The sequence below is a fragment of the Takifugu flavidus genome, chromosome 1 (assembly GCF_003711565.1).
Source record: "Takifugu flavidus isolate HTHZ2018 chromosome 1, ASM371156v2, whole genome shotgun sequence".
Lineage (NCBI taxonomy): Eukaryota > Metazoa > Chordata > Actinopteri > Tetraodontiformes > Tetraodontidae > Takifugu > Takifugu flavidus.
In genome coordinates this window covers 20,389,956-20,411,702 of record NC_079520.1, presented here as the reverse complement: position 1 = coordinate 20,411,702, position 21,747 = coordinate 20,389,956, and the positions used below count along the sequence as shown (strand labels likewise).

Genomic DNA, 21,747 nt, shown 5'->3' with positions numbered 1-21,747 from the left:
ACAATTTGAAGATTGAATGGTTTATTATTGGGCTGATTCTGATCTGATCATACATACAGAGACCCATTTTGAGCCACAGTCAGATGAGGGCCAGGTGATGTTTTTATTTCTCAGAACACGTTTTCCATCTGTATTAGGCTTATGAAGCATTCTTGTGTAGCTTGTAAATTTTCCATATTTACATCCACAAAACATATTTAAAGTGGAAAATGCAGACTTACAACTACAACCTACAACCAAAATACATTATCTGTAGTATTAAAAAAAAAATTGCACTCTCTATTCTCTCCAGTATACGTTAATTCTGACAGACAAACTTTTGTTCAATTTTCTTTTCAATGGTTCAATTGTCATTTAATTATGAAAAAAACAGTTGTTTATATTTTAGTAACTTGCAAATTTTCTGATTCACATTTTTAAGTAATACAATTTTGTTACATACTTGTTTTGCAAAATGACTTTGTTGTTTCTTGAATTAACTCAATCTATCTCAGTTACCTTAATTTAAAATGAGAATATTTCAGTAATATTGCTGTGGTATAATACTGTGGTATAAAAAAAAAATAAGGTAATTCTCTTTTTAAACAATGTACACCATCAGTGTACGATTCTGTGATTTCCTCATTTACATACATACATTGAGATATTTGACATCTTACACTGTGGCATTTTTTTTGCAAACCTAAAAAAATTCTGTTTTAGTAATTAGACTTTTTTCGATTTCGTAAACACTTTACAATTGTAATTGGTAAAATAAATTATTTATATTACCGGTAATTAAACAAAAAAAAGTGCATTTCTAATACAGATTTAGTTGGACCCGTAGTAATAACAAAGATCCCTGCAGCTGTTTGGAATATTTACGACTGCACCTGAAGGCGGCATAGTCTGTACGGAGACAGCGAGCAGCAGCGGCTCCCGGTGGAGCTGCGCTGTGATTGGACAGAGCAAAAGGGAGGGGGAGGGCCCTCCGCGTTGCTGCCCCCCCCCCCCCCACCTCCTCCCCTCCTTGAGGACAGAGCGATGCGGAGACAATAGGACGCAGAGCTGGAAGAGGCTGCAGGATGCTTGGTGACATAGCCACCGTAATCACACGGTTGGAGACAGGCTTCTCGCCGGACACCAGGTGTTCCCCCCGGCTCACCTGGCGTTAGTATGCGCCCAGACATCCTGTGTGTTTTCTAGCATCAGCCCGGGCTGACAGGGCGGACTCCACAGACCCCATATGGGAACCAAGTGATTGGTGAGTGTTGAACTAAAGCTACTCCTTTCATCTCCACCTGCATATCAAACATGAATCGTTAAATTACATGATTCTACTTCAATTGCAGAAGGTGTCACTGTTTTCGTGCAGTGGATACGTGATTGATTGGGCCTCTTCTGTGCAGCTGCATATGCTGAACACAGCACTATGATTGGTCGTTTATGAAGTGTGTTGTTGTCTATGATTCTTCTGTAGGCAACAATAAAAAAAAGCATCTTTTTAATTCAGAATATTCTTGTAGCATTGAATTCTGTACAGATCAACCTCGTCCCTGTTTTATCAATCACTGCAATGTTGAGGTGTAGCAGGTACCTACAGCAGATCCTCTGTCTGTCAGGTCTCGTGTTGTCTAAGAACATCCTGCAGCTGAGGATGTGTGAATAGCATAAAGAATACAATGTTTACATTCCGGCTGCACCAGTCCACACATAGGCCTTTCACAATGATAATTGATGAATATGATTGGGAAAGGAAGGGCTTTGTCTTCCCTGCATTATAAACACCTTCTCACTAAAGGATCAAACTAATGGAGATGTGAACCAGCTTGAAACAAACCGTGCTATTTTATACACCCTGGGCTGCAGCGGAGGGCTCTTAGATGTGCTAAGCCCAAGGCACGGCTGATCAAAGTGGGTTTAAGCCCCTTGATGAGATGTAACAGCCGAAACACACACACACACACACACAACACACACACACACACACACACACCATGATGAGTCACAGATCATGATTTGGGTCACACAGACACTCTGGTGATCAACAGTCCTCACAAGGAACATCGTTGCAGGTAGATTTGTCATCAACCTATCAAAAGAAAGCTTCAGTGGGAACATGGGGGGTGTTCTCCTGATGATGCTCTTTCACAGCAAAGTGCCATGTTTTGATTCACTGGTTCAAACACTGCAAAATATAAATAGTTATGCAATGGGCGATACTGATGCAGCGGCAATAATCAATCAGGCTGATCTGAAGAGTCATGCAGTTCAAGAGATGAGACAATATACTGCACAGATTATAACACTAGTATATAAATTAGGAAATCATATAATATATTCCACTTCCTGAAAATGACCGACATTCCAATTATGATTGTCCATTGTGATAAGCCATCCATTGTGGCACATTTTGTGAGTTTTGCACTGTCTTGGCTGCTGTAGGCAATTATTCTGTTTTCGGAGCTATGCTTGTTCTGGAGATGTATTTTCATAGTGGTCATGTTCGTCAAGGTTTGTTTGTACATGATCCCACATGCCATCAAGCTCAGTGGACTCCCACGAGAAATCATCACAACCTTTCAAATGGACAAAAATTTTAATGGAGATAACATTACTGTTGAATATACTGACATTATTTCAGAGAGATGGGCTGCTGTAACTACAAAAGGTGGACCATTCAAGGGTAAAGTTCAAAATGGATTAAACAGCAGGACTGACCTCATATGGTGTGTGTTGTGGTCAAAAACATTCTAAAATGAAATCGTGTTTTTGAGGCAAAAAGGTCGATATTTCCAGATCTGTCAGGTGTATACACAGGTGTTTTTTTTTTAAAGGTGATTCTCATTTCAAGACCACTGGCAGCATAATTATGTTGCAAATCCAACTGCTATATTTTGAATAAAACTTTTAATTGCTTTCTGAAACCTTTTACTTTCTGCCAATAACCAAACAATACTTAATATATAGTATATCTTGGTCTTGATTAGTTAAGAAATCCCAGTTTGTGAACATTATATGCATTTTATGTTGAATTTTGTCCTGCTTTACAATTTAACATATAATCCACATGACATCATCATGATGTCATCTGTATTTTTGTTGACATTTCTGTTGGAAATTGATCATATTGATCATTCCAATATATACAGTCTGAACAAAATTGCCACCTCCCTTTTTTAATGAATACAATACAATAAATACAGTAAAATTTAATTGCTGGGGTTAGTTTATCTTAAGCATATATTTAAAATGTATTGTGTATGTTCGATTTAAATATGCCAGAATTTATAGGAAAAACTGAGAATTGGAGTCGAAAGTGGTTTGCCTTGTAGAACAGAATAGAATAGAATAGAATATGTGTTAAAGAACACACATTTGTGGAGAAATTTAGTGTGAATTCTGACATGGGATTAAAAACAAATTAAGTTAAACATAATCATCCACCTCTGACTGAAACAATGCTGTAAATTATATTTTTTAATGTGTAAATGATTTGTAGATATTTTCAGGGGACAATATGGCTGCAACCATTGCCTCGCCTTGTTCAGTCAGCATTGCCCTGCGGTTACATAAGCTGTCTGGGATTCATTTTGGCCGTTGTCACCGCTCTGTTTCCACAACCTGATGTCAGGGTGTGTGCTGAGTGAAGACTGCATGAAGGCTTCATCTTTACTCAGCTGAAATGAGCACATTGTGTTTGCTGTTTCCAATATGTTGCATTAAGGGACCGTGGGAGTCTCCTGTCCAGACAATGAGGTTGTCATGGGTGGTCAGCTCGTGCTGTCCAGGACATTGTCAGAGAAATGTTTATCAGAAATGAAGCATTTTAACCAAAAGCTTTTCAAACACGCAGATTTTATGATAACTGGAGATTTGATTGGATAGTTACATGGATATTTTGATTGTCTGTAGATGTGCCATCATGTGATCTACAAGATCCAGGAGTCATTATTGTTGAAACTGCCAAGTTACATTTCAAACACACTCAGTGTGAACACTTGTGATCATGATCAACTGTTGTGTCGGTTCATGTGTGTGTATTTCATGTGCGTCTGAGTTCTGTTATTTGAAGCCCAGAAATGGAGCAGTACATCCTCGCTGCGCTGCTGTTAATCATCCAAAATGACTCATCCCTCTTCACCTGCTGGTGTCAACCTCTCTTCCTGTCCATTTCACACAAACACACATGATACTCCCACAAATGAACACAGCCTGTTGAGAGGATGACAAAGTAACGCAGCTAGCATGCTGTGTGTGCGCGCGCGCGTGTGTGTGTTCGTTTTCTCATATGTCTGGTCTCTTACATGTGATTAAGAAGGATTTGACAGTTGCAGCTCATCCATGTGCATCAGAATGATTGCTGCATCTCAATGTGACATGATGGAACATTCATTTCTTTTAGAAGCAGTTGAGCATTACATGCTGAGCTCATGTCAGCACACAAAGGGACCTGCTGATTTCCTGTGTCCTCTCTCAGGATTTTTAATGTTCCGTTTGATTGAGTGCCATGTTCTGCACTGCAGTGCAACCTTCAGATACCTTCTAATGTTAACATGATCCCGTGTCATCACCAGAAAGCTGCTTGGGTAGATAAATCAGGACCCCTTGGATAAGCAAAATATCATTATTACTTGTTCATAAACTCTAAAGTTTCAACATTACAGTTTCAACCTTTTTTTAACTGCAAAAGATTCTCAAAGTGTCTCCTACAAAAGATTCTCAAAGTGTCTCCTCTTGGATAAGGTTCCTTTTCTAGCACTTGAGGTTATGTAATGAAGCGTCTGTTTGTCTCCAAGTGTGTGTGGGGGTGTGGTTGTGTGTGAGTGTGCATTTAATTCCAGTTATCTACAGAGGGTCAAGACTTGGAACATAAATACAGAAAGCAATCACCACAAATAATCACACTGCAGCAAGGAATGGATTTTCTGTTACTGTTGGCTCCTGCGTGTATGTGGGTGTTTTTGCACATGTGTGTTTGTGTGAGTTCGGCTCTGGCATCTCCCTCAGTGTGCAGCATTTAGAATTACTTTCGCCTTCACTGCAGATAATTAGCATTTTTTTCTGCTTCTGGGTTGCAGATTTCCACTGCTTGTTGTCGGTCTTTGACCTTGAAAATAAGCAGAAATATCACATCTTCTATTGTACACACATGGATGAATTATGCACCCTGCACGTCTTACAGGTGTCAGCTTACACACCTCAACAACAATGAAATGTATTATTTCTATTAAAGTGTCATATACCACCAAGCATTTTAAATATATGTAGTCACTAAAATAAAAAAGCAATGACCAAAGATACAATGGCCAAATGATTTCATTCATCGCGCTAGTTATCAAGATCTTGATAAATAGAGATAATAATTCATTGATAATATTTATGGTGGAATTAACATTCTTTCCTCATGGGAATTTCATGTTTTCTCTGTAGTTGGTTTATGGTCTAACGCATTTTTCTTACTGAAAGAAACAAAGCCATTCAAAGTTTCCTTACGGAGGGCTAAGCTGTCCTCTCTGTTGTTTCTGTGCAGGGAAATCAGGTGCTAGTTGTTGCCCTCATCCTGTCAGAGCATCTATTCCCCACTTTTTCCTGGTTGATCCACCAAAGTTTTCCCCACGATGACTTCATCTCCGCTGGTGTCTCGAGCCAATATGGACATTCTGGACGAACTGCAGCTGATTGCGGCCCAGAATCTGGAAAGGCTGGAGGTCAACAAATACTATGAGGTGATCAGGGAGCTTGGCAAAGGCACCTATGGCAAGGTGGACCTGGTCATCCATAAGATCAGAGGTGAGGACCTCATCTGCTGTTTTAGATTAGCAGAAGGGAGGTCTAAAGTGACACCAAAGCTCAATTGTTTTTTCTTTAATCTTGCCTCAAAAGGGACAAAAATGGCATTGAAGTTCCTAAAGAAGAAGACTACCAAGCTGAAGTCATTCCTGAGGGAGTACAGCATCTCGCTCTACCTGTCTCCGTGCCCTTTCATCATCAATATGTTCGGGATCGCCTTTGAAACGGATGAGTACTACGTGTTTGCGCAGGAATACGCTCTGGCTGGAGACCTCTTTGACATCATTCCACCACAGGTGCTCCATCCCATTTGTCTTTATATCTTTAGTTTTATCAGCATTTCAAATAAAACATGAAGCTATTTGAGGACAGAGGTGGATGAGACAGAGGTTTCCCACATGTAATCCAAAAAACATCTCAGTCACCCTTTGCAGCTAAAACCCATTTCCATTTATTATTTTATTTTAGTAATTGTCTTGAATAACTGTTAAAATTGGGTTTCTTGGCACTAAATAATCAATTGTTAGTATAATAGATTTCAGGGGAAGGATGTTTTTATATCACATTGTGTGTGCTGGACAGCTCAGCAATAGATTTCTTATTTGACTGCTCTTCATTGCTTTAATCTAACATGATTTCCTTAATTCTGTCTGTTCTTTCCCTCAGGTTGGTCTTCCTGAGGCTGTGGCAAAGCGTTGCGTGCACCAAGTAGCAATTGCTCTGGACTACCTGCACTGTAAGAAACTTGTCCATCGGGACATCAAGCCTGAAAATATTCTAATTTTTGACCGTGAGTGTCGCAAAGTCAAGCTGTCTGACTTTGGCATGACGCGCCGAGCCGGCTCGCCTGTGAAGAGAGTGAGTACTGCAAAGATGTAGCTTTACACATAGACTCATCGGTGTGTCCTTACTTGTGTGTAAATAGCCAGTAATGATAAAATATAGATATTCAGTCAGTACTTCTTCCTGTTTTATAGCCAGTTTTCCAATTTAACCCGGGGGTTATGAGAGTGTGCTGCTGGCTCAGAATTTTATCCAGGGATTGTTTATGAGGGTGTCATACACAAATTAGTGACTAAAGACTTCTCACAAATTTGGAAACATATCTGAAGCCAATGTATTTTTTCAATAAAAAAAATGTAGCAATACTGCTTTCATTTTCTATTGTGGAGTTCACTGATTGAATTTTCTTCCAGGTGAGTGGCACCATTCCGTACACGGCCCCAGAACTCTGTGATGTGTCTCGCCACGAGGGCTTCTGCGTGGACTATAGCACCGATGTCTGGGCCTTTGGTGTGCTGCTCTTCTGCATGCTGACGGGCAACTTCCCCTGGGAGAAGGCATTGCCATCTGACTCCTTCTACCAGGAATTCATCCGCTGGCAGAAAAGGAGGACAAACACAGTGCCCTCGCAGTGGAGACGTTTCACCGAGCAGGCCCTCCGTATGTTCCGCCGGCTGCTGTCTGTGGAGCAGGACCGCCGCTGCTCCGTCAAAGAGGTCTTCGGCTACTTCAGTCATTCCTGGATGCTAGACACGGAGAACAACAACAACAATGGCAACAGTAACACTGGAAACAGCGGAGAAAGGGTGAGTGGTGGAGGAGGGGCCGGAGCTGGGGGAGGGGGGCAGGGAGATCTAAATGGAACCATTTCATCTTCCTCGTCTGGAGAGGAAGACGAGGAGCTCCTTGTGGAGAGGATGAAGCAGCAGACTTTATCTCACTTCTCCCCGCTGTCCCATCTGTCCCCCCTTTCCCCCGTGGCAGTAGAGAGGAGCAGCGGTGGCGGGGGGGCAAAGGGAGGCATGATGGAAGCGGGTAGCAGCCACCACTTTGTGTCCGTGTCCACCAACAGCTCAGTGTCGTCCACCAACAGCTATGACCGAATGCCACGGGAGAACAGTTCGCCAGGTGGTCGCATGCTGGTGACAACGCCCATCGAAATCTGTGTCTGATCGCCATCGCTGAATCAGATACCTTTCATCCAACCCCACTCATGCATGGAAGCAGAACTGAAGACAGTATTTAACACATATCCATCTGACTCACACTGAAGGAGGAAGAGCACAGAGATGGAGACTTAACTGATATGTTCCTCAAGAAGCTGTTGATGTTTTCTGTTTCCAGGAGTGGAAAACGGGATTCTCGAAAAGAATACGTATTCCTTAAAGCAATATTTCCAGCGGGAAAACGGAGGTGAAGGCTTGAGTGAGCTCTTCTAGATGAGACTGTATGATTTTGTAAATGAAGCCATGCGGCAAAGGATTTGTATTTTTGACTTCAAGTACTCCACTTGCGTGATCAAAAAAGAACGAGTTGAGGTTTTTCCAAGTTTCGTGTAACAAATGCGTGTGAATGTGTTTCTGTATGAGTCAAAAACACCTTATAGGGATTAAGACACTAGTTTTTCTCTGTCTTTTTTTTTTAGTACAGTGGTTTTCATAATCTTTTCTGTAATTCAGTGTCTGATTTCTTTGGGAAACATTATTTGGACGTCTGCTGCATGTGTGAACGTTCAGGTTAGAAATGCTCTGATGTCACCGATTGATTATGTAGCATTACACACACACACACACACACACACACACATACACACAACATAGAACATTGAATTAAATAGGAAATTCATATTTATATTTTCTTATGGACACAGAGTGGTGGTGGCTCCTACAAAAAATATAGGATTGAATTAAATAGAAAATTCTCACTCACACCCATGATATCCGTGTTCAGGCCTGGATCAGCGCATGGCTACTTTATGGCGTTCAGACCAGCAGCAGGACGTTTGACGTGTGTCGGCTGTTTTCTACTCACTCTTGAAATTATGTTTGTATAGATATTTTTGACACTTTCATTTTGGAAGAATTCAGTTCGTCTTTCTTAAGTTTTCAGCAAAAAAAGAAAAAAAATGCATTTTTAATATAGTAAGGAAGAAAATACCAATCTCAACGTTGAAGACTCACTTTTATATAAACTGCATGATTAGCTCAAACTAAGTCTTACAAAATGAAGAAGAAAAAAGATTTTCAGGTAAAAAGATTTCAAAGAAAAAAAGTTGTGATGTGGAATTCTTGCCGTAGCACAAGTTCTCCCATTATGGTCCAGAGTGAATATTGCCATCATGATCTGCTGAGATGTTTTAGGGCTACTTAAGAAAGAAAACTTAAAATCCTAACAATACTTAGTTTGTATTCAGTGTGCTGTGTTTGTGTTGCTGTTAATGTTGTGTACATTTTGTCACCGTCACAAAGGGGAAAAAAAAAAATAAAAGCATGAAGACAGCGCGAGCTTGAATTTAAATCAGAAGAAAGGACTCCGATGTCTTTTATGCTTCTAAATTCCCTTTTTTTTTTTTTTTTACTGAAGTAGGTTCTTAAATAATTACTGACGAGGAAACAGCAAAAAAGAAATTTTTACTTCAATAATGTTTTGGGGAAAAAAGAGGATCGTGCACAGAAATCTGTCGCTGTCCATAAATAAATCTGCATGAATTTATATGTGCTTGGGCTCGGTTGTAAAAAAAAAAGAAAATAAGAAACTGCAATTTGCCTGAGTATTCTGTAGATGTACTTTAGCTGTTTGATTCATCTCAGACGTGAGGGTGCACATAATTGCATCTTGTGACAATCTCTGAGCTCATGGGCCGTGTCAGACTCGGTACAAAGAGCCCTCCTGACGCGGACACTGTAGCTGTTCTCATGTCACTCTGCGGGCTTTATTGTTTGACTTCCAGCGAGTCGGACTCATCTGCTGAGGCCTTTCACATGACCACTTATACATGAACATCACCCCAATGTCATTTAAAACAAATGACATTGGGGTGATGTTCATGTACAAGTGCTATCGTCCCCCAAAACCACCCACCAACTCCCATCATGTAGTCAGATTAAAACCTTCCTGAAACATTCTAAGTGTGCGGATATTGATACTGTTGATTTCTTAAATTCATGTAGCCTATAAAAAAGTGATGTGTGCCGTTCCTGGACAGGTTTCCACCTACAGACCAAACTCATGCACAATAGGTTAATAGCAGACTCTTCTTTTGGTGTAACTGACCAGTCAGGATGCCTCTCGCGTAGTGGGCTGAAAAGCAGAGGGGTCACAGTACGAACCCCAGGCAAAAACATGGAAGGGGTTCTAGTAGAAGGGGGAGGTACCCTTGAGCAAGGTCCCAAACCCCTAAATGCTCACAAAGGGCCCTGAAATGAGCTGGCAACTCATTCTGGGGTGCACCCTGCCTACGCCTGCATGCAACTGGGATAGGCTCCAGCACCCTCCCTTTGACCCTGAAAGGGGTACAGCAGTCAAGTTAAAGGACAAAAAAAAGGTTTCAAACTGTAGAAGTTTTAAGGGTACTCCTTCACCCCTACCCCTACGAAGTAAACGCACCAAAGCAAGGGCAATCAGATCAAAGACCAGGCTTGGGTTGCTATTGCTAATGGTCATCATGTGTAAAATGTTTTTCAGATTAGTTTTATTTTAGAGCTTGGTATCAAAAACACAAAAAGAGAATATTGGAATTTTACAAACAACAGCATGTGCATATTTTGGTTTGACAGTGTCTATTCAAATTTATTCTGTGTTCTTGTTTTGGTAAAACTGCACCACTGTTCTGCTAATTCCGTTTCACTGTAGCGGTTTAGACCTGTGTTGCTGTGATACATGTATTTTTAGGACATTCCTGATCAAAGCTGATGACACCTGACCTGAGATGAAGGATGGATGAGTCACACCAGACGAAATATCCAACCCAACGTTCTTTTCTCCTTCCTCGCAATGAGTCAGTTGCTGCTGGCCACTCGTCTCATCTATCCACATGTGTTGTCCTTGCTGTCCAGTGCCATATTTTATTATTTGGTGTTTTAGTGAGCAGATGATCACAGCGCTAGAACTCTGAACCACTTCTGCTGTTTCAATGCAACTGTCTTCCTGTAAACTGAGATTTAGCCAATAAAATGAGAATCTTGTTGGAGGGACCTTTGGTATCAGGACTGTCCTTTATGAGTCTGTTTTGGTTATACTTTGCTTTATGTTAAATACTAGCGCAAAATGATGCCCACATGAAGTAAACATCCTTCCATTCAAGTGCACTGAGTTTTATATGCAACATTGGAACTGATTTATTTCCCACAATAATCAGTATGTTTACTTCTATCACAATTTCTCTAAACCATCTCCCTTTTTCCTCACAGTAACTGTACTGCTGTACAATTACTGACTTCAAGTCAGTCCAAAGAATAATTCTATGCCAGCAGAAAACAGGATTCTATCCTCTGATTATGAATTTATTGTCTGACTGGTGACATGCACCCACGATGGCTAGGTTTTTAACGCTACCTGCCTCAAATATTCCTTTAAGCGTTTAAGATGAACACAGATAAAAAATAAATCCATCATTCCATTTCAGGCTCAAAATCATTCATTAAAAATGTTACAAACACACACACACACACACAGTATATACACAGTATATACATATATATACAGTATATATATAGTCCTAGGAACAGCTAAGATCCTGCGCAGAACCCTCAGACTCCCAGGCCTCTGGTAGAGGACCCGAGTCTGAAGGAAGGAGGCACTGCCCAGGAGGGCGAGGAAGAGATTATTTTATTTATACAGTATATATATATACACATACAGTATATATATATATATATACACAGTATATATATACACACACATACAGTATATATATATACACAGTATATATATACACACATACAGTATATATATACACACACACACACACACACACATATATATGCTGCTGCTTAGTTAATGTTTAACCTCTATCTTGCAAACCAGCAAAACATTTTTTTTCCAATTTTGCCCATCATTCAAATCCAGAAATATTAGTTAAATAGCATAATGTTTAACAAAATATTTATTTTTAACAATTACAATAACTCCTCCGGTGTTCCAAGAGATGATACAAACGGTTGCAATCAAATAAAATACTGGAAAACAAAACAACAAAAGTGACATAGGTTGGCAGTTTTTGTTCCATGTTCACCCCCCCCACCAAAGATCAGCAATGACTGAAATGTGGAGGTGGTGTTGGAATGTCATTAGTGTGTGTGACGGGACAGAAGGCTTTGTATCCATGGAGATAAACACATTCTGCTGCGCCTGACGATAGTATTTACAAGTTCACGCCAAAACAATATCTGAGAATCAGCCCTGAGATTAATAAATTCATTAGGGGAAAAACAAAAAAATCAGGAAGAAGAAAACATTCCAAAGCTGTATTTGGTGGAAATAATATTTTGTACTTTGAAATAAAAAAATTATAGTATGCTACTAGATTTAAAAAAACGTGGCACAAAAGGTATTATGCAAGATGGTTGAGAGCGTGTCTGGATCTGTAAACTTTAAGCCCTGGCTTACTGCAAAATCAGTCATCAAGCCAGTGCAAGACTGCCCCCATGGCTGTGAGTGAAAGTAACACAGGTATAACACTGAACAGGCAGGCCGACCCCACCGCATAATTCTGTCACGCTGAGAGCATTCACCTCCGCACCAAAAGAATATAGTTCTGCAGCAGGGAGGGGCACACCTGCTGCCCTTGGTTACCAAAAAATACCTCTTACAGGTCCTGTAAGGCTTTCTGAGAAAGGGTTTTGGTGGAAACTCTCAACTCAGACTCAGGGCAAGAATTTAAAATCCATGTCAAACTTGCAAGCTAAAGATTGTCAGCACGGAAAATCTGCTGAACAAATAAAAATGAGTGAACAGGAACCCATTAGCTTCGATCAGAAAGAAGGCCTGGTCAACATGAGACGACATACTGGGACGACATACTGCAGCTACCAGTTAATGAAGGCAGTGGTGGACCAAAGTGCTTTAAGTAAAATAAAAAAAATGGCGTTGAAGTGGTTCACATGGTTGAGCTCACAGGATGACCTGCGACCCTCAGGGAAAGCCATGTGACCCAAAGGAGGGGGCAAGTGATACAGCATCTGAAGCTCGGACCAGATGTAGTCGATGCACCTTGAAAGTGTGTCCTTAGAATCGCCCACACTTTCAGAATACATTCAACACACCGTTCGGTCCAGTTGAACTTCAGCTTGGCTTGACATTCAGCATTGCTGCTTTCCGATTGACCCCACCTATTTTGGATCCAGCAAAGCTGTCCAGCCGGGTACCTCCTTCTGGCTTTTTATTTTAAATAAAGCTCCTTTTCTGAATGATTTCAACGATAACTTTAAAAAAAACACAGAGCTCTTTGACAACTGCTAAAGCACCAAATGCGAAAATTTAATGAATAAATACACCAAATAAATCAAATATGTAGAAATCTTTTAAAAAAAATTAAATAACTTTGATTGTAATTCATATTTAGCCAGAAGAAACAAATTGATATAAATAACTAGTAAAAAGACGAGTTCAGGAAGTTTCTTTGTGTTGTCACTTTTAGCCTGTTCAGAAATGCCTGACTGCACTGAGGCCGTCTGCACCTCTGGCAGTGCAGCTGAGGGTGAACGTTAAGGTTTACGGGTGCTGAGCTGTCGCTATGAAGGTCCCTGGTCAAGAGTTGCTGTGGTTATGAGCGGAACGGAAGCCACTTCAGGATGTTGATGGCCTGGAAGAAGCATAAAAAACAGGAATCAGAGAGGAATTCTTCTGTTCTTTGGAGTGTACAGGCTCTCTTAGATTTTAACAATGAAGTATTCCTACATATCCCAAAATGCATCTCATTAAGATCTAAACTGTATATTTAAACCCAGCACCATGATCTTACCTCAGGAGCTGTCACCGTCACCTGTCCTCACATCGGTTTTCTAGAGAAGCTTTGACTGTCTTTTTCTAAGTAAATTAAAAATAAGATATGTTGACCTTGTTTTATTCAAGATATGAATGTTTCTCATGGAGACTGGAGAGTTTATTGGTTCACCTTGTGCTTTCTACACTTCATGGAGAAGTTTTCTTCAAAGAGGATGCAGTCTGTGAGAGGAGGAGATCAGGAATTAGAAACGCTCCACTGACTCACCCACAGGATCTAGATCGCCCACATCAGCGGAGGCCATAGCAGCCATCAGAAACCAGCAGCAGATGTCTATTTTGGGTGACTTCAGTGCATTTTAACAGGTACAAGCTAAATCTGAATGAATTTCAAGACAAATAGCTGCATGGTAAAAAATAACACTGAATATATCGACAGGAGGGGATGACGTCTGGTGCAAAATCTAAAATTCTACTAAAAATTATGAATTCAGCTGGGAATCGTTCAAGCAGCCTAACCAAATCTCCCAGTTTCTGTACGATTCATCAAACCCAGATAACTGAGCACATGTGACCTGCTCTCGTAATCATGGGGTCTGCCCTTTGTCTTTTGGATAGAGAGGGTCGGGGGGGGGGCAGAAGGCAGTATTTACCTGACTCCAGAGCACACCTGTAGTGGTATTTGTTTGGACAGCTTTTGGTGATGCATCCCAGTGTGGCGCCTGGCTCGCTGCATGCTGAGCACCTCTGCAGACACACAGGATGGATGAAATTAAGACAGCAGAACATTTTTAACAGGACCGGATCAAACAGTGTGTGTAATATTTAGTCCCAACTGCTGATAATATATCCATGTGCTGACTATCGAGCCAAACATAGGTAAAAAAATGCAGCATTACCGTCTCCTGGGCCACCCTGACAGCCTCCTCCAGTCCGTAGACCTTGCCTTTCACAAGGTAAACACCTGCTGACCAGATGCCACAGTCTTCATGGAGCCAGTACTCGCAGGGCTCCAGGGGCAGCATGGGGGGGCTGTACCAGTCTTCGATCATGGCTGTGTCCCTGTCTGAATGAGCCCGTTTGGCAGCAGGGCTGCTGGTACCATCGCTGGCCCACGGCTGGGCCCCTACTCTCAGGCGGTGTGAAGGCTGTTTAACAGTGCGCTTCCTTCCTCTCTCCTTAATGGTGGAGGATGAGGAATCAGAGTCACTGTCATCTTCCTCTCCCTTGAGTGCGGGTATACCTGCCGGTCTTTTAGCAGCAGGTCGGTATCCTTCGGGGTAATAGGGACCATGCAGGTCCCCTAAGTCCATTGCGTTGGCCGACTGTCCACAAAGACAGCAGACAAGGGAACGTTGATGCTGGCTGTGCACTGATGCCCGCCCCAGCTGCAAACAGGAAGTGCTTGGGACAGCTCCAGTTACAAAATTGCCTGAGGGCAACTGCTGGCCCTTCTTGAGGTCTCTTCTAACTTCCTCAGGATAGTTCACAACTGTGCACAGCGAAGGAGAAGACTGTAGATGCTCCACATGCACAAATGGAGAGAAACTGTCCATCCTCAAGTCCCTTTTCTCCTCTTTGTAGGTGATGTACTTCAGCTTGATCTCTGGCTCCTTAGGTGAAAACATGAAGGAGCACTGGCTGTGTTTTTTTTCTTTATGTTTCTTTCCCCGACTCCTGGGAGAGCAGGTGGCCTTCCGTGCTGCGGCGGGAGCTACATTTACTCCAGCCTTTCCTGTAGTTTTCTTTGGAGATTTGGAGGATTGTATGTGGGGAGACACGCTAGCTACGTAGATTTCCATAGCAGGGTCTGAGCTGGAGAGCTGCTCTGGCAGCTTCTTTAGGTTTGTGTGGACAGCAGGTTGAGGGATTTCTGGAGGTGTGCTGTTCTGAGGCTTTTCAGAGTGATTGTTAAGAGTATCAGAGGTAGAATCATTGTTACTGTCAGTGTTACAATTATTATCTTTATCCTCTTTCACTGGAATTACTGTTTGTTTCAAGCTCTTCTCTAAAAGCGATGCCTTATCTTTGCTTGTTCTTTTTCGGAGTGACACTTGGCCAGTGCTCTCGCTGTTGGTTACCTTAGCGCCGCATTTTGCCGCCCGGGAAGGATTTGGCTTCTTATTAGTGCGTATGCAACCAGCCACTTTGTAACTGCTGGAGTTAATGTTCATAACTATGGCCTCTAACCGAGTCCCTCTACCTGACCGCACTGGCAGTTTTTTCTCGTTTAAAGTCCTCTGGAGTGCTGTGGCGTTCCCATTGACATGAACATTGAATGGCTTTTTTTCTGAATCATCTGACATGCAAACATTCCCTGTGACACCAATCAAAGGCTCCAATGTGGGGTTCTGTTTCAGAACAGGCTGCTCATCTCTGTCGCTTGAGTCTGACCCCATGTCAGCAGTGAGCCTGGAGCTGAGCTGATTAGCACTCTTTGAAGACGAGCCAGCCCACACAAACCCACCAGTAGTATCAGGGTAACAGTTGTCGGTGCTGGGTGAGCTGGAAGCCTGAGGCAGATCAAACCCATCCTTAACGGCATCCTGTGAGATAACTGAGGGAGAGAGTGGGTCTTCTAGAGGGCTGATGTACTCTCTGTTCAACAAACACAGGTCTCTCACCCCAATACTGTCTGGGAAGACCACTGGGTCAGGTTTCTTAGACACAACAAACACCGCACAGTCCCCTGTTTTCTCATCATGCCCAGTAGCAGGGACCAGAGTTTCAGGTGAAGGCTGAAGATATACAGCTGGACTTTCCCTGCCGAGAACCTCCCCGTTCTCCAACCCACTGTTCTTCAGAGATAGGCTGTTTTCCTCTTGAAAAGCCTCATCAAACTCCCTGGAAATTATTTTACTCTTGACCTCATGGCTTTCCTTTGCGGGAACATTGTTCTCTGATCCTAGCTGCGCCTGAGATGATGACTGAAAATGTTCCTTTGGAATATCAAGGTCCACAGGCTCTGAATAATGCTGGTTAAGTTCCCTTAGTGCTTCAGAGTTGTGTAGAGAACAGAGGGGCAACTTACTGATGGCTGGTAGGCTGGAAAGTGGCGAATGCTGAGACAAGGAGTTGTGAGTGATGCAGACATGAGACCTGCTCACGTAAGATAGGGTAACTGTTGTGTGTGACAAGGCATTGTCTGGGTGAATCTGATCCCCTGATTGAATATTGATGTCCGAGGACCCGGCACTCTCTGAGAAGGTAAGCTGGGGGTTGCAGTTTGCTGAATTTGGACACCATCCCGGGCTCTTGACCAAGGTATTTACAGATGTATTGCTGGATACACATTCTTCACTTTTCCTTGTTGAGTCGATCAAGGTGGAGATGCTGGAGGTGGAGAGGTCTTGAGGCTGTAGATCATCTAAACTCTCAGGTGCCTGCTCCATAACAACTGGAATTAAAAAAAATAAAATAAAAAAATGTTTTAAGTGTGGGAAATTTACTTTTTCCTCTCTAGCCAAGAGTAATATATGGCACACTTATGCTATAGGAATTTGAGTCTATAGTTTAAGCAACGTACAATTTTGATGTGAGAAATATAATAAATCAAAACCAGGTGTATTCATTAATCGTATTGTTGACATTAGCTTTGAACTGGCATGTGCTTATAATTCAATAAAGGTTGAATATTGCTTAGTGTAACAGTCCAATTGTGTTCACCTACAAGCCCGATTCTAACTGAAAACTTACACAAAAACAAAAAAGTACTTTTAAAGGATATAATATTTAACTTGACATGTCAAGGCTGACAGGTCATGGTTTAGCAGCAGTTAGCTTAGCCTAGCCACAGTTGACGTTAGCTAGCTAGGCCTAGCTTAACTACGATTACGCTTCCGTACGCCGAACAACATGACATATCTAGCGTTTAAAGTTTATTCTTCCACACAATAAATTACAGGTCTCAGGGTGTGCCCGTGCAACAACGAGAAATAAATGGCCAACATACTTTCAATTCGGCGAGGGTTTTGACAGGTAAAACGCTCAACATGTGATCAAAATGAGAACTTTTAAAATCTGAATGATCGACATTGGTTCTTCATGCGTGCAGCGACTTTTGATAACTTTAGTGGGAGAGAAGGAATTTAAATGGTTAAATCCTGATGAAAACATTACTTTAGCGACAATATATAGGTCCCGATTTAAAGTACAAACCCTGCCTGTTCACATCAGTACACTTTTATTTCCAATCGATACAAAGATGGAGCAGTGAAAAGTGTTTAATGAAATGGCTTATTATTTTCAATGGAGTTTGGTAACACGTTCTTTCCATTTACGCGTAATCTACATAAGGGCAAGGCCCGGCTAGATGGAACAAAGACAGAGCGGAGGTTAAACGCTGCGCTGCTGATCAAAACTTACCCGGACCGGAAAGATCGTAACGCCTTTAAACGTCCACTCGTAAATTTGTGCCCCCCTGCATCTCCTTAATTACACATTCAATAGGCCAAAATAAATAAATAAAATCGCTAAGACATCAATGGGATAACGCCGTGAAATAAGATAAACACACTTTCCAGGAACACAGTAGACTATAGCAGCGACATCATATTTTTCACGATTTAACCACTTACTTCCGGTTTACCTTTCAAAGTAAAATTAACAAACTTGTTCTTTGGCTTTATGGCGAAATATTAAATGACTGCAACAAACTCAAATCTGTGAGAAAAGAAATTAAAGTAAATATATAAATACCAACACATACATTTTCAAATTTATATCTAGGGCCAGACCATAATATGACTACTTCACTTAAGGGCCTCTTTAGAATTTAAGCACAATACCTGAAGTTTTTAGTTTATCTATTGTCGCACAAAAGTTCCCCCATTTTCGTTCTTGGGCCATCAATAAATCTGCAGAGCTGATTTTTTTTCTCCCGAAACGTTATCCGCGAAGACAATTTTCAGAGATGTGTTCAATTTCGAATTCTCATGTTGTGATAAGTTGTGATGATTGTCTATAAAAGTGGTTTGAAACTAACTACGCCACACAGCCATCACGTGAACGTTTTTAATTTTAGAAATCTATATACAATTGGCATCAATGATTGCTTTCAGTTCATTGCTGTCTCACTGTAAGTACCTTGATCCGAAAAAGATAGCAGATTAGGTAATCTATTAAACAAAATCATCATTAATGTAAAGTGTCAGGACCGATGTATCAATCAACATGCACTTAGAATTTGAGCTTGACACAATTTCATTGCCAGTAATTACTGTTGAAATGATTGCACACGATTTAAAACAAAAAACAAAACTAAACTAAAAACCCTTGACTCTTGTAACACCAACATCCCTTCTCTTGAGATTTTAAAACATCTCTTCTTGCTGGCTCCTTTTCAGGAATTTCACTTTCAGATTTCCAGATTCTTTATAAGTAAACCACAGATGGTAAAGTTTGATTCAGGTTCTGTAAAATTGTGCTGATATTTCTGTTTCCTAAACCATCCCCATCTTTCATTGTTTTAAATACAGCTGCAAACTTTGTTTCTAATTAGCTGATGGTTCCAAGAGGTTCAAACACACTATTCTGCAGTATACAGAGAACAGAGTCATTCTCCTCCTGTGTGGTCTTTGTGCCTCAGGTTTCCATTTTTTCTTATTGCGTCATCAGTATTGCCACATGTGCTCTTGTGAAATCTCCAGCCTGCAACACGGTGTGATGTGTGATGGTGGACAAATGCAAAAAAATCACAGAAGAAAAAAAGGGTGCAAAAATATTTATTGCTAATAAACTTGTAGTCAGTCGGTGTATATTTGCTTTATATTTACAATAATAGAGTACGGGGGAATGGGAATGTGGAGAAAAAAAATCCCAACCATTTAAATAAATACAGTCTGCCACTGAACAAGACTACAAACATAACCAATTCCATCTCCATTACAGCTGGAACCATGATTGCAGTGAGAAAACAAAAGTCTATATAGATTTTCATATATAAATTAGAGTCAGTAAATCTTATCCTTATGCATTCATGTGTCGCCTGTCCAAGACAACAGAGAGAACATCTGTGATGTTGGGCGATGGAGCATCCTGGCAGCTGTTTCGTTTTCCAAAGCCAAAGAGCTTTTTCATTCCGTCTGTCCCTATCATGGACTGGGGAGATTATAGACTGGTGGAGCGCTGAATGATGGAGGCCTCGTTCCTGTGCATTTCTTTACGTGGCGCGCTCATCTGTGCGTCAAATTTACATCGTTGTTAGTGACAGTCTGGGGTGTTAAAACAGTAGCATACACAGTCATAGTGTTAATGTACGTGTAACAGACGCTCAGTTAAAAACATTATTTACAGTAAGATGTGGCAGCAAAAACAAATACAAAAAAAGTCACAGTAACTGAAGTGCATGGAATGCAAAATCTAAACATGAAATTCAAACTTCATACCATGGTTTGTATTTATATATGATCTGTTGTGACCAGTGTGTAGTGTTACTAAATAAGCCATTACAAGGGTAAAATATAGTGGGACTTCTAAACATGCAGCCAGATGTGACGCTTTACTGTCAGAAGTCCTTTGTGTCTTTGTGGTCGAACAGGTGGAGCCTCTGCTCTGCTGTCAGCCCTTCCTTCAGACTCTGCAGGGAAGAGGAGAAGAATGACATGTTTACCATGAGTGCAGATGTCTGAAAGACTCTTGTCTGTATAACGCTGCTGCCACTTCATTTCTTAAATGCTACTCTCATGACACATACGCTCATCACATCAGAGAGAAATGCAAAGGCCTCTACACCTTGAAACTGTGCAAAGACGAATCAGAATAGCCCGTCATTCAATTGACAGTGTGCGCAGAGAGTGAGAAAAAGGATTTAAGATCCTCTGCAGAAATGGAGAACAGCTGTGTTTATTGAAATTCTGAATACTGAGTTTTCCGTTGATGAATTACTACATGAACATGGAGCCTGATATCTCTGCTGCTGCCACATCTTGGACTGGAGGGACAATTTAACTGTTTGAAAATGTCGGGCTCAAAAAAGACACTATTATCTGCACTAGCTTTATTGTTGCCTATTTAGTTAAACAAGTATTACATTTGTAAACCATAGAGGAAGAGGCAAAACTGTCAAGCAGTCCAACAAATCCAACAACAAAGAAAAGGAACACACTTGAAAGAATCAGTTCGTCAATTGTCAAACTCTTAAGCTGTTTCCACAGCTGCCCAAAGATCTGCTGTCCTGACCCCACTGACCCAAGTCAACTTGGCCATCAACTCCCTTACCATGTTAGCCATCGTCAATCATTAAGATCCTTTGAAATTTGTTAGTTATGCCTGGCTGTTAAAGTAATCAGAAACACACTACACAAAAGCAAAAGATGGATACAAATCACATATTTAACTAATGTGTGTAAACAGTGTTCATTTCTGAAGCTAAATACAACATTTGAGATAATACTGATTATGAGGACCCTGGCCCAAACTTTTGAAAATGTATTCCTGCCATCATATTTGATTTTTACATATGTCAAAATTTTGATTTTACTTTTAGTATTACATCATAGCCCAGTTAATGTAAAAAAAGCAGATGTTTAAAATATTCTGTCAAAATTACTGGTTCTCACTATACCCAAAATGTTTCAAAACTTTATTTAATGACACATTTAGATTATATATATATATGACTAACTGAATGCTGACAGAGGCTGCAAGTGACTCATTCCTGCATATTAGAGCACCAACGTGATACATTCTTCACCACGGTGATATTTCAGTGGAACAGAGACTCTGATCTGTGGTTTACAGATGTGGAGGGCGAGAGGATGTGCTTCAACCAGCTGTGGATGTGTCTGGTTTTGGTTTACCTAAAGGAGGAGGGAGAGGAGGCCTACGCGTCCTCAGCCGCCCCTAACTGTCCCAGGGCATGTCACGACTCACAAACTGAGAACAGAAGGGGGAAAAAAAAAAAAAATCACACCAGCAAGTGTGTGTCACACCACACTGTTCCTGCTCCATCACAACAATACAAATTATTCTAAGGTGGATGCCTGTAATCGAGGCAACGGCTGGCGTGCAGTGCAACATGCAATGCCATAGATGAACAGAAGATGGCAGGAGTCCCTTCAAACTACTCTGTTGGGATGCTTTTGCTCTGTGATCCTGAATGCAGTGAAGAATTGATGTCACTGTGCATGACAACCTACCTTTGACCTCATTGTTCTCTCTGAACGTTTGGCTGCAGCTGCTGCCATCTTTAGGATGTCAGGGTTGCTTTTGGATTTCATTATATCTAAAATAGTAGAATAATGTTTAGTC

General features: G+C 41.2%; 4 protein-coding genes across 7 annotated transcripts in view; 2 read left to right on the top strand and 2 right to left on the bottom strand.

The window, feature by feature from the left end:
• wu:fj29h11 (uncharacterized) overlaps positions 1-2,656 on the top strand; it is a 31,358-nt gene extending 28,702 nt beyond the window's left edge. Inside the window, exon 42 of the mRNA XM_057055647.1 lies at positions 2,517-2,656. Within this exon, the coding sequence (XP_056911627.1) occupies positions 2,517-2,641 (125 nt within the window). The 3' untranslated portion in view covers positions 2,642-2,656. The remainder of the gene's footprint in view (positions 1-2,516) is intronic.
• Positions 1,004-9,082, top strand: bsk146 (brain specific kinase 146). The gene is made up of 5 exons (XM_057056718.1): positions 1,004-1,243; positions 5,513-5,772; positions 5,866-6,068; positions 6,439-6,630; positions 6,969-9,082. Exons 2-5 carry the CDS (start codon positions 5,601-5,603, stop codon positions 7,725-7,727), a joined length of 1,326 nt encoding a protein of 441 aa, XP_056912698.1. The 5' UTR covers positions 1,004-1,243; positions 5,513-5,600; the 3' UTR covers positions 7,728-9,082.
• A 2,559-nt stretch (positions 9,083-11,641) lies between these two features.
• Positions 11,642-18,087, bottom strand: si:dkey-94l16.4 (transcription factor 20). The gene is made up of 6 exons (XM_057056141.1): positions 17,863-18,087; positions 14,397-16,894; positions 14,151-14,244; positions 13,670-13,719; positions 13,517-13,581; positions 11,642-13,357 (listed from the first exon to the last, which is right to left on the bottom strand). Exons 2-5 carry the CDS (start codon positions 16,887-16,889, stop codon positions 13,534-13,536), a joined length of 2,685 nt encoding a protein of 894 aa, XP_056912121.1. The 5' UTR covers positions 16,890-16,894; positions 17,863-18,087; the 3' UTR covers positions 11,642-13,357; positions 13,517-13,533.
• Positions 18,088-19,204: 1,117 nt separating this feature from the next.
• mprip (myosin phosphatase Rho interacting protein) overlaps positions 19,205-21,747 on the bottom strand; it is a 37,621-nt gene continuing 35,078 nt past the window's right edge. For 3 of the 4 annotated variants that reach the window (XM_057055834.1, XM_057055854.1, XM_057055859.1), the window contains 2 exons: positions 21,636-21,721; positions 19,205-20,074 (listed from right to left, as the gene is read on the bottom strand). In XM_057055834.1, the coding sequence (XP_056911814.1) occupies positions 20,003-20,074; positions 21,636-21,721 (158 nt within the window). In that variant the 3' untranslated portion in view covers positions 19,205-20,002. Of the gene's footprint in view, positions 20,075-21,296; positions 21,373-21,635; positions 21,722-21,747 lie in introns of all 4 variants that reach the window. The other variant, XM_057055844.1, reaches the window with a different exon arrangement.